The sequence below is a fragment of the Cucurbita pepo genome, chromosome 3 (assembly GCF_057944985.1).
Source record: "Cucurbita pepo subsp. pepo isolate OVF chromosome 3, ASM5794498v1, whole genome shotgun sequence".
Lineage (NCBI taxonomy): Eukaryota > Viridiplantae > Streptophyta > Magnoliopsida > Cucurbitales > Cucurbitaceae > Cucurbita > Cucurbita pepo.
In genome coordinates, this window is record NC_141800.1 from 2,052,856 (window position 1) to 2,066,505 (window position 13,650).

A 13,650-nucleotide genomic window follows, 5' to 3' on the forward strand; every position below is an offset into this window, starting at 1 on the left:
ATCGAGCTAAAATTGGAGGGTTTTGGAAGGAGATGGTGATGAAGATGTTTAAAGGAAAAACAATGATTAAAAGGGGAATTTAAAAGAAATGGTGAGGTGGGTTTTGTTAGTTGAACAATGGTTGTGTTCTTTTGCGCACATCAATCAACTTTCTTTGGCCTTTTATGGAAGTGTAATTAATCACAGCATTTATGGTTTCCATGTATAATGGGTACGCCTATGTTTCTCCCTCCATGCACCTCTATTTTCCCTGTCCTCTCTACAATTCAAAGACACAACCAAAAATAAAACATGTTCGTAGCTCACAACCTAAGCTACCTGCTAACTCTTCCCACTGTCTTCAACAACAAAGTTGTAATTTTTTTTTGTGTTTTGTTCTACCTGTTAGGTGGTCCAACTCCATTGCTAGTAGATATTGTCCGCTTTAACCCGTTACGTATCGCTGGTATCTTCATGATTTTAAAACGCATCTATTAAGGAAAGGTTTTGTGATATCCCATATTGGTTGGGGAAGAGAACGAAACACCCTTTGTAAAGGTGTAGAAACTTCTCCCTAGCAAACGCGTTTTAAAGCCTTGAGAGGAAGCTCGAAAGGGAAAGTTTAAAGATGACAATATCTGCCAGCGGTGGGCTTAGGCCGTCACAGGTTTCTACACCTTTCTAAGGAATGCTTCGTTCCCATCTCCAACTGATGTAGGGTCTCACAGTACCATAACATGATGTTGCTTCAAGCTCTACTTAACTGATCGAGATTATACTCAGTAAACATTTCGTATGTCAAAGCTTCATTTCCAAATCTAAACGTAACGGTGAAATTACTTTACATAATGTTTGAATTCGTATCATAATCTATCTGCTTTGAAACTTTTGAGTTGATCGATGATTTGATTTTGAAGCCATAAACACCAATAGTTGATTGAAAATGGCAAATCAATATACAAAAAAGCTTAGGCTAAAATGGCTAAAAAGAAACCCTGAACTTTTGAACATATATATAAGAACAATGTTCCCTAAAACCCCATTATATCTATATATATATATATATATATAGAGAAGAACATACTAAGAAGTAATGACATAGAAACCAACCCAAACCCCATTAGAACAATATCAATCATGATCTTGTTCGACTTCCGAATAAGCCGGGTCCTCCTCTTCATCGAACCCGTGATGACGATGATGACGATGATGATGATGGCGATGACGATGATCGGGATTGTTATTAGCATTAGAATTATTATAAGCAGCATGGCCATTGCCAAAGGCCTTGATATGGTCTTTAAGGGATCTCTTGTGCTTAAAATCAGAGCCACAAATGCAATACCAAAGCTTCCCACAATTCTTCTCATGAGTCCTCCAATCCCCTCTAACAGCAAAGGCTTTCCCACACTTCCTACACATGAACGGCTTGATCCCATGCTTGCGTTTGTAGTGAGTTTGAAGGGTTCTGAAGTCCTTCAAGGGCTTGGCTCGTGGATGGTCGATGTTGTTGCGGCACCCTGGCGAGCAGCAATAGCATGGCAGCCTAAGCATCCCTGTTGGCTGTGTGCCTCTCAATGATTCTGGCCCTCGCCTGTATTGCGAGCCATGCCCCCACATGTGCATCTATATCAAATCAACCAAATCGTTATCAAACAAAGCCTAAAACTTTATAAACAAAAACCCTTTTTTTTTCCTTATATTCGAAGTGGATTTAAACTTCAAACCTAAAAAAATGATGATTCTTACTCGGTCATACTCACGTTGGCCGATGTTGATTCGATTCAAAAGTCGAAAGGATTTGATTGATGAGTTCTTGTAATTCTCAAACGACAACGATTGTTTAAAAAAAACGAACGATTTAGGAGTACCCATTAAAGAAAAATACAAACTTTTGCATAACTCCCTCTCATTTTGATGATTCTAGCACTCTTACATCATAAAGATCAAACTTTTAGAGTACCCATTAGAGAAAAATACAAACTTTTGCATAATTCCTCATCATTTTGATGTTTGTAGCACTCTAATATCATAAAGAACAAATTTTTGGAGTACCCATTAGAGAAAAATACAAACTTTTGATGTTTGTAGCACTCTAATATCATAAAGAACAAATTTTTGGAGTACCCATTAGAGAAAAATACAAACTTTTTGATGTTTGTAGCACTCTTATATCATAAAGATCAAATTTTTAGAGAACCCATTTGAGAGAAAAGGAAGAAATTGAAGAAAAAAAGAAAGAATTGTTCTTGAAATCAAGTGGGTAAGAGGGTATGGAATATAGAATAGGCAAAAGCATGTGTTTGTTTCCCGAGAAAGAAGGAGAAAATTTGGAGTAAAAAAGAAAGGAAAAAATTTGGAAGAAGAAGAGCACAGAGTTCAAAGTAGTGAAGGGAGAGAGGGAGGGAGGCACAAAGAACATTGCCTGTGTTGTTCAATCACTTAAAGAAGCTACTCAGAGTTGGATCAGAAAAAGTGGAGACAGACATTAATTGAGTCAACAAATCCATGCAAAAACAAAAAAAATTGAGTGTTTTTTTGGGAGAATTAAGATCAAAGTTAGTGAAATTTTGAAGGTTACCTGCATGTTGTTATATCTATTGAAGGTTTTGAAACAAACAGGACAAGAGAATTGAGTAGGACCAATGAGGATTTGTGAAGGTGTTGGGATCCAATATTGTCCTTTGTTGAGTCGGCTATTGCTTAAACATAGTCCACTAATGGCTGCTACTTCTTCTTCTTCTTCTTCTTCTTCTTCTTCTAATTCATGTTCTTCGTGTTCTTCGTCGTCTTCGTCGTCGTCTTCTTCCTCTTGATTTTGATTACTAGACAGCAAAAGGGTTGCCATTTCTGAGGCGCTAGGGCTTGGTAACCCTATGTGGAGTGCAACAGTCACGGAAACGTTGGCGGCGGCCGCGGCGGAGGAGGAGGAGGAGGAGGAGAAATTTTGTGGGGGGTTGTTGTTTTGGGATGATCTGGTGGGGCTGAGGCGGAGGAGAGGAAGAGCTTGACGGAGAGGAGGAGAGGACGGCGGCGCGTGGAGGTGAGTGGGGAGGAAGTAGGGTGGAGGAGGAGGAGGAGGAGGAGGAGGAGGAGGATGAGGGTTTGGTGGAGAAGGGTTGAATTTGAAGAGATTTGTGAAGAAGTTAGTGGAAGGGTCATCCATGGAGGTGTGGGAAGGAAGGGGAAATTGTTCTGTTCTTTTCTTCTTTGTGCCTTTAATGGCGGAAGTGCTTTTAGAGAGAGAGAGAGAGAGAGAAGTGCTTTTGTAGAGAGAAGAAGATGACTGAAGGAAGTGGACGGTGGAGAGTGGGAGAGAGATTATGTGTATATATATATATATATATATATATATACACACAATAAGATCACCAAATTGAAGGGAAGGGAAGAAGATGGCATGGGCAAATGGGCGTGAAAGAATTTCCAATTATTAATTCTTTTTTTTTTTTCTTTGTAGGGTTTCGATCTGAATCGAGTATCCTCGAGGAATGTAACAGCTCAAGTCCACTCCTAGCAGATATTGTCCGCTTTGTCCGTTACATATCGCTACAGATTCAAAACGCGTCTAGTAGAGAGAGGTTTCCACGTTCTTGTAAAGAATGTTTTGTTCTCCTCTCCAACCAATATGGGATCTCACAACACCTCTACTAGGGAGAGGTTTCCATGTCCCTATAAAGAATGTTTCATTCCCCTCTCTAACCAATCTGAGATCTCACAACGCGTCTACTAGGGAGACGTTTTTATGTCCCTATAAGGAATGTTTCATTCTCCTCTCCAACTACTGTGGGATCTCATACTCTACTCCGTTTGGGGACTAGCGTTCTCGATGGCACACTACCTAGTCCTGGCTCTAATACCATTTATAACAGCTCAAGCCCACTGTTAGCAAATATTGTTCGTTCAACCTCACGATTTTAAAACACGTCTATTAGGAATGTTTCGTTTCTCTCTCCAATCAATGTGGAATCTCCAAGCAATGATATTTCAAAATTTTTAACCTAATTATTAATATTAGTTAATATTTTTGCTCCTTTAATAAATAAATATTACAATTTTTTTCAATTTTTGTATGAACAGAATCTGGTTGGAAAATGGCGTTAATGGCCGTTTATAGTTAATTGTCAGAGTTACCCACTTTGTATTTTTCATTTTTTTTTTAAATTACATTATTTAGAGGTGGGTAAAATAAATAATTTAATGACGTGTAATAATTTAATAATAAGATATCCCAAATATTAGATCAATCATAAAAGCACAAGCAATTATGTAATTTTATTTTACTTATGATGATATCCACAATATTATTTACCATCAACTATGATTGTTACATTCATTATCAATATCATATTACATAGTTTTTTTTAATCTATGTCTTTTAAAACGACAATAATAATGTAATAGTTCGAGAGAGAGAAAAAAAAGGAAAAATGAAAAACCTAGTCGTTGGCTCCTCGGCTAGACTCATTTCTTACATCTCTAGTCGTTCGACTTCTTTGTCTCTCTCGTTTCTTCCATACCTGTGCATCGAGTCCTGAACAAACAAACTTCACTCTTCCCAATCCGATTAGCCATTAATGCAATCATCGCGTCTATGTTGTGACACTGTTCGACCTTCATATCGTGGTACGATTCTCCCTCTTGATTTCGGTCACGCCTCTCATTTGTGATTGTCGATCGTGCTCGTTGTCTTTGATCCATTCCTCTCAATGTACTCATTTATGGGCGTCTTAAATTCAGGCGAAATAGTCTCATCTCTCCTGTTAATCGCTTGTTATGTATCAAGTTGGCTAGTGTTATGTCGTGCTGCTAGGAAGTTTTTTAGTACAACAACCGTCGACTTTATTGAATGTTTGACGTATTGATTAGTGATTCTAGTAACTTTTTGTAAGTTAATTGTACCACAATGGTCATAGGTTAGATGACCTACGTTTTAGTTTCTCATCCCAAACTAAAGAACAAAGTTTTGATTTTGATCACGAGCTAGACAGTCAATACTTTGAGATCTGGCCACAGGGTAGTTGATCAATGAGCGATTCAGGGTTACAAGATAGATGATCATATTTCTAGGGTAGGTCGTAAACTAGACGATCTAGTTGTGAATAGTACTCCGATCCCTCGACTTACGTCACAATTTACTGTGTGTATTCAACTCGAGGAGATGGTTACTTATCGAGTATTTTTAATAAAATCAACTTTTTAAAACATTTTTTTTAGGTAAAGACAATGACAGAGTGGGGGACGTGATGAAAAAGATTGTTGGTCGTACTGTGGGGTTTATGTCCTCGTGATTTTTACTTTACTTTCACATTTAAGAACTTTTCGATAGTTGTGAGCTGTATTTGCTTTAAAATGTCTCGTAAAATTGTTTTGAAGATTGTAGTTTCAATTTGTATTTGTAAGTCTTAAAGAGCTAACCCGAGCAAATTTAGTTTATTTTAATGACAATTCTAGTTGATCTAGATTTATAAGAGTCGGGTCATTACAAATAATTTATGTTGCCTAAATTTAAGCCTTCAATTTTTCGTTCGTATAATTTAAAGTGATTAATTTAATACCGTTTTTTATTAGAATTTTATTTATAAAAGAAAAAATTTAAGAAAAGGTGACAATCATATCATAGATATCAAAGAGTTCATACAATAATTGATGGATTTTCTTTTTGGTCAAATACTGTACATATTGCTCATCTATGTTTAATAATCATTTCATTTTTTTTACTTTAAAAAATCAGGTAATTTTGTAATTATTCCCATTTTTATGTTTTTTACATTATAAAAATATGAAATTATGTCCCAATTCTAAATTTTATAATAATGTTTGTAAATTTGGATAATTTTATAGTAATTTCAATATTAAAAACAAAACAAAAAATGAAAAAAAAAAACTTGGCTAATATTTTTTTAATTATAGTATTTAAAAAAAAAAAAAAATAATCCTAAAAAATTCATAGGGACATAGTCATCGGGTCCTATTGTTCTCACTCACATGCATCTTAGGAAAATGAATCAAACTCTTTTAGTCGAGAACATTATATAAACAATTATAATCAACAATTGTAGAGTGGGAGATCGAATTATCAACCTTTGAGACAGTATAATAATTATACTGTCTGAGTTATGAACCCGAACACTTTTTAGTCGAGAACATTATATCTAAATTAATTGAGTTATGCTCACATTGATAATATATATACAATCATGGAGTAAGAGGTCGAATTATCGACATTTCAAACCGTATATTATCCACTAAACAATACCCGAACAAGAAATTAACAACATGGGTTAAGGAAGTGGTTGAAAAAAGACAAATTAAGGAAGGTATTACCTTTTACATGCTTTTATTCCCAAAACCATAAACATCATTATATTTTGACTGAGTCCACGTGGCACATGCAAACCTAAAAAAAATTATAAAAAAATGTCTTTCAACACGTGCACATCAGGTGCCTTATCCACCACCTTTATTAGATATACAATTAAATATTATATGTATTTCTGTTTAATTCATGTTACCAAAATGTAATTATAAATTTTAAAAATTAAAAAAAAAAAAAAGCTAACTAAAGGCGATCATCATTATTGCATATCATGGTAAAGAAAAAGTAAAACTAAAGCTGCTCACTGATTATTTGCATTAATTTTTATGTTAAAAAAATTATTTATTTATTTTATTTTCTTTGATATTATCAAATTCTTTACACCTTTTATATGTGCCATAATCATCAAATTCTAGTTTCGTGATTCAATTCTGTTTTTTTTTTTTACTTTTTATCTTTAAAATTTTAAATTTTATGTTCGGTAATTAAATATAATATAATGTATGTTAGCTAGCAACTTAGAGACCAAAACAAAATATTTTGAAAGTCGGGAAACTATATTTTAGGCTGTTAGCTAGCAACTTAGAGACAAAATTAAATAACAAAATATAATGTATACTTAACAAGTATTTGTTGTTTAATAATACGTAACTGAGAACTCCAACAGTAAACCTAAACTAATTGAACTATACTTAAATTAACGATTTGCCTATTTAATAAATAAAATGTACCGCATTAAATAAGTAATTGAGAAGATTCGATAACTATTTAGTATTTTATTTTTTATGTTAGTTTCTTAATCCTCTTTTTCATTTTTGGTCAAATTCAAACAATAAACTATATATATTTTTTTAATTTTTAATTTTTTTGGCTTGAATTTTGAAGGAAGTAGCGGTTTGAGATCGGAACTAAGCATATGTGAAAATCTCTCTCTAACAGATCAGAACTTAAGCATACGTGGAAATCTCTCCCTAACCGAACAGAACTAAGCATACGTGGAAATCTCTCCCTAACCAAACAGAACTAAGCATAGGTGGAAACTTCTCCCTAACAGAACTAAGCATATGTGGAAACTTCTCCCTAACAGAACTAAGCATATGTGGAAACCTCTCCCTAACAGAACAGGAGCTGACGACGATATGTAACGGGCCAAAACAGATGATATCAGGCTCTATAAAGTTTATATTTAAAAAACTAAATATTAAATAATGATGAAACTAGGAATACTATATTCCCAACATTTTTATGGGTATATGAGAAGGTGTGGTCGGCTATCTGTAATCACCCTCCCCTGCTTCCATATCCTCAAAACCCTCCACTGTTTCAATATCCTCCAAAAACTAAGCAAACCCTCTTATCCTCTCTTTCTCTCTCCTCTAATCTAGGTCACTATTCTCTCTCTCTCTCTGAAATTGTGGGGGAAAAAACCCAAAAAAAGAAAGGAAAAAGAGAAGAAAAGAAATGGTTAGAAAATTTCTGACAAAATCTATATGGAGAGAAAGAGGTCAAGAAAGAATTATGATATGATACAGAATCATCAAAAGGGGCTGTGCTGTGCTGTGCTGTGGTGGGAGTAATGAGCATAAGAGAAACACAAGATACATAGATATGGTGAATGAAACAGTGCTTTTTATATATATATATATATATACATAAAGCTAACTATAAGCTAAAGCTATGCCACCATTTTTTCATTTGCAGAAGAGAAAACACACTTTAGGGTTACGGGCGTTGGATAATGAAAGTCCCACGTCTGTTAATATAGGGAATGATCATGAGTTTATAATCAAAGATTACTCTCTCCATTGGTACGAGGCATTTTGGGAAGCTCAAAGCAAAGTCATGAGAGCTTACACTCAAAGTGGACAATATCATACCATTGTGGAGAGTCGTGTTCATCTAACAATGTGTCGGTAAAGTCTCGATATAACTAAATTTCGGGTTAGTCGAGTTTTTGAGTTTGTGATGGGTCTTAGATTCCAATCTCTCGCGTAATGCCATTTGAATTGTTTGGTGTTATTCAAAAGTGTAGGGGTAACTTTTGAAGTGAGAAAACTTGAGATCTGTGTTAAAAAAGAAATTGAGTATGTAGGGCCATAATGGTATAATTATAGGGTTTTTTTTTTCCTTCTTTTTTTTTCTTTCTGGGATAGATACACTATTTATTTATTGTATTTTGGGAAGCACCTCGTACTTGTATCCCTTTTCTTTCCCTTTGCCCATAGTTTTTTCTCATTCTAAGAGTTGAGTGTTGCTGGAATTTTCGTACTTCTTTATCAATTTCTAATATTTTTAGAGTAAAAATGATCTTTTTTTTGAAAAATAAAGTCCAAAAGTAAAAATGGTACAAGCTTTGATATGATATTATCATATCGTATGATGATTATAAAGATGAGCGTCATATTAACCCATCTATCACTTTGTCTAAATCATTTATTGGGTTTGCACAAACTCATAATTATTCTTTAATTCATTTCTTCATACTTTATTATAAAAAGTAAAAATAAAAAACTCAAACACACTTATAATCATACATAAGTGAATCAAGTTAGACTATTTTCACTCGATACCATTTAAAATCAACTCAAACACACCTATATAATAACATTATTCTTCCCCTAAAACTCTATCAAAGTAGCTAGGAATAAGTCGAGAAAAATAGAAGAAAACAAGAATATGAAAAACATCTCAAATTAATGTTAAATTGCATAATCTCTATATTCAGAAAAGTCTAATACACGTGTAGACTTCAAAGAGTTTAAATTGATTCAGTTATCAAATGTTCGAAGTTTAAAGGGGTAGATTGAGTTTTTTACCATGGGGTTTACTAGAAGATCAAAATGGATAAGAACCAGAGAGAGGTACCATAAAATTAATGTAGTTGCATGTTTGAGAGAGAGAGAGAGGGAGAAGCAGAGAGAGGTAGGGACCTATTATTTCACCTGGTTTTCAGGGAGGGGGAAATGGGGTATTGGGACAGTAAAAAAAGGCATAGGACATGGACTATGAAAGGGAGCCATTTTGCTGCATTGTCCATTTGCACTTTGTCTACTTTAAGCCTCGAGTGTAGTCATATAGCTATGGATGTGTGTGTGTGTGTGTGTGTGTGTGTGCCTTAACCATTTTACTATACCCTTTTTACTGGTGCAATAGAACATGTTTTTTCATGCCATATTCAAGCCATCTTATTATAAAATTCCACCCTATGTTTTGAATTCAATTCACACAGAGTTCTTAGTTGTTTGTATCCTCAGTACTCACTTGAAAATAATATTCTCTCACAAATATCATCGCAAAACCTATATAAGAAAACAGAGCATACCCAATATCAATCATGTACAAGAGTTCTTCACCTAGTTTTCTTAGAATTTGTGACAATCTCATGGTCAAATCAACTATTGTTTCACTCTCTATATCTCTTGAAGATCTTTGGAAGGGATACCAACATTCAAAAGCAACTTATTGATGACATTTTATCAGTAGCAAGTTAATGTGAACCATACTCAAATACTGATGACATTCAAAAGTTTTCACCTAGGATTTCACTTTTACACCTATTTGTTACAACCCAATAAATTAAACATACAAATCTATCGATATGCACTCTCCCTCTCAAAGATCTTTGGAAATTGTAAACAAATGAGGGGAAACTCAACACAAAAGCAAGATTTGAGTACATAGAAAAGCATGGGGGGAAGCACAAGCACCCACATGTATTTAGGTGAGGAGATTTGCAAAGAACAAAACACACAAAATAAAAACAAATGAATAGTTTGCAAAAGGCCCTATTAATACGCCCATATTTAAAGGGAACAAAGGAAAAACATCGAGGAAAAAGATGGGTTAATTAGGGGTTTTTTTCTTTGTTGGGATGCTATTTTCAAGACAGCACGAGTGTGTAAGAAAGAATGGAAGGGGAGAAATAATATTAATAATGGAGGGTTTTGGTTGAAAAGGAAAAAAAAAAAAAAAAGAATTGAAGGGAAACTAAAAAAGAGGCAACAATTTTCGATGTTGTTGTCTTGTTTTGAAGGTTTCAAGACAGACATTATCTCTGTGGCCTCTGCAAATTTTGCAAATCCCCAGAATCTCTATATGCCATACAGTTCACCATCATCATCTGATTGTCGCTTTGAGTTCTTTATTTATTGTTCTTAATAGTTTGTTAGTTAAAGTAATCATATAATTAAACTTACTTCGATTTACCCCTTAAATTTTGGGATTGATTGATTATTTAATCTAATATTAAAGTAAAAAAATTTGTATTCAACCTCTTGTGGAATGTTATTTTATCTGGATAGATCTTCACGTTTTCATATACAAGTGATGAGAGTATTAAAGTATTGATATAATTATACTTATCGAACTCTACCATCTTAAGTGTTTTAGTTGAGGGTGATTAAACTATGGGTAGTTTACCAGAACAGATGCCTCCTATAAAGTAACATAAGTGTGATGAAAGTAGGCTCAAGCTAAGATTCTCATCGTGATGAATAAGTCTGACGACTTAGTAGTAGTGTAGAATTGTGTCTCATAAAGTAAGGTTGTTAAATAGTTCATAGGGAGCTAGACGTAAATGGAGAGACACAGAATTTCATCATTCCAACCCTCTAGTTTAGGCTTTATAGAAGTAAATAACAAAGGAGGTAACTAAAGTCATATTTAAACAAATTTTCAAGTGTTTTAAGAATGTGTACCAGGAAATTGACGAAGCTAGGCTTCATCTCTTTGGACAAGTATATATCTTATAAACATGGGGCCTTATGCTCTTGGATTGCATGTTTGTTGTTGAGTCATTTCGTTAGAAAATTTGGTTTGGAATGGGTTTTATATGGAAAATTAAAGTTATTGATTACATAATTAGAAGTGATTTTTAAAAGATTTAAAGTGCATTTTAGAATCTAAACACTAAAAATGGTTTGTGCTTTTATATTAGTTGTCGTTGGAAAACTAATTGTTCTAAATGTCTTACTTTAAATTTTGTAGTGTTTCTTGTTTTTCTTGCTTCTATTGAAAAAAAAAAAAAAAACTCTCCCTTATTTTTTCTAGGGTAAAGCAAAATAATAATAATAATAATAATAATAATAATAACTATTTATATTTTTCTATTTATGTGTGATATTTTGGTTATTTTTCTTTAATATTCAACGGAGAAAAATTAAATGTATCTATTTTCTTGTGTTTTTAATTTGAAGCAGAAAGAAATTCAAAATAATTCCTTACTCAATTAAATCATCTCAAAGGAATTTAAAATAACTTCATAGCCATTCTCTAAAAGTAAGCTAAATCACCAGACAAATCAAATTTAATCATTTCAACCCCATTCTCTAAAAGAAAAATTAGGATGGATATCTGAATTAAAAAAAAAAAAAAAAACATTTTTAGTTTAAATTGAGAAGAAGTACATAGACAAACGGGGTTTAATGCTTCCATTCCTTTGTTGTTCATCCAACTTGGGGATGGGGAAAGAGGATAAAATGGAGGAGTCAGAAAAAGGGCCAAGTTTTACTCAAGAGAAGGAGGGAAGCTAATGATTGACTAAAACTGTTGAGAAAGAGATGTGACATCATGTGTAAAAATAAACAGTTGAAAACCACCATGTATATGTATTCATCCTCATCCTCATAACTGCCTTTGGCTCAGATTCAGGATGACAGCTTATTCTGCACAACAAGCAAAAGGGAGCTCTACCTGATCTGATAAACTCTCAGCTGCCCATAATGGTAATAGTGGTTGGCAGGGCACTCATCTGAGTAATTTAAACAACTTGAGAAGCTAGGCTCTACACTTGTAAAGTGGACAAAAATCATCTCTCTGTGCTATATATTATGTTTATGTGTATTTATAAGGAATATCTAAGCTACTGATTAACCCGATATCGAATCCTCTTATGTACAGATTTCGGTGGCAGAAGTGTGGTTGACAGCCAGCCCACACGATTATTTGGGCTTTGGAAAAGGATGGAGTGTTTTAAACTTCTTCGGTCAAAGCAGTTTTTGCAGGATTCTCCAAGGACAGCAGGCTTAATTTTTTCGTCAATAAGCTAACTCTTAACATTAATTTGTGAAAAGCTTGTCTTCTTGTGGTCTATAATCAAGAAGGTTTTGAACAGGACTGATAAAGTTCAGGTCTGAATCCCCTCAATAGCTCTCAGCCCATCTTGGTTCCTTCGTAAAAACAACGTGAAGGCCTGTCCCTATTTACAGTCCGTATGCGAACAAGCCTTTGGACTACCCTCATGAAACAGCCAAGTCAGCTGTTTCATTTGACAAAAGAGATAATTCTTTCGGTTTAAGGTTCCAAGTGCCATACGCTACGGTTAATTAGTTTTACACATATTTTATGGCAATTATGGCTTGGAAGATATCATTATAGATGCCTCGATTTGGGCTTCTAAATCAAAGCTATTTTCTGATTATACTCTTCTCGTACGTTTTTCATGTATACTTAATAAAGAGTTTCGTATCTTTGTCCAAATATATATATATATGATAATCGTCTAACATTTGCCTCGTGGTTAAGTTATTGGACAACAAGGTAGCTCTTTTCCTGTAACCTTAAGAAGAATTCAACCCAAGTAGTCTATAGAGGCTCAGTAAGTGTACTCAAGGAGACAAAAAAAAAAAAGAAGAAAAAAAATGTTGTGTAGGCAACGCTATCATATGTATCTATGGACTAGGAATTGTAATATCACAAGCCTAAGATTTTGACTAGGATTGGGAATTCTAAATTATATTTGATCCTTAATGCCTCTTACAAGATTTTCATAGTTACATCCCTAATCACATAGATGTTCCACTTTTGTCTTGGGTTACTTCTAATGCAGAAATGTCCTTCTGTCTTGTTCTTACTAGTCACATGCTTTCTAGAAATGGTTTTGGGGAAGTAATTCAACCAACTTGGAATTACTCTAGCTAGGCTAGGAACGCATAGCTACAAGTTACTATCGAATGAGCCATGAAAAAGAACTATTGAATGAGCCACATAAAAGAGCTAAAAGGGAAGGTTTAGCTTTGTTGGTTTAGGAGGCACTCCCTATCAATTTTTCGAACTTTCTTTTACCATGTAAGTCAATTTGTCTATCCTTATCATCCTTTAGGCAATATGATTCATCCTTATGTTCTTGTAGTTAGAAGCATATTAGTGCACTAACATTTACTTATCTTCTTTGGCCCTAATGACACATCCAAGGTTCGGTCAATTAAAAAAAATATAGGAATTTAATAATTGCAAGAAACTGTTATTTTCCATAGAAGCTACGATGAACGAAAAGATTTTATATAAAATGAGTTTGCATGGTACTGAACCTCTATAGGACTTGACTTAAGTTACATATAATCTACTATTTCTTG

At 34.0% G+C, this 13,650-nt stretch overlaps 1 protein-coding gene across 1 annotated transcript; it reads right to left on the bottom strand.

Moving 5' to 3' along the window:
* Positions 1–853: 853 nt before the first annotated feature.
* LOC111791213 (zinc finger protein WIP2) lies at positions 854–3,286 on the bottom strand. Its single transcript, XM_023672474.2, has 2 exons — positions 2,561–3,286; positions 854–1,605 (listed from the first exon to the last, which is right to left on the bottom strand). The coding sequence occupies exons 1-2, from the start codon at positions 3,143–3,145 to the stop codon at positions 1,111–1,113; spliced, it is 1,080 nt and encodes a 359-aa protein (XP_023528242.2). The 5' UTR covers positions 3,146–3,286; the 3' UTR covers positions 854–1,110.
* Between the last annotated feature and the right edge of the window lie 10,364 nt (positions 3,287–13,650).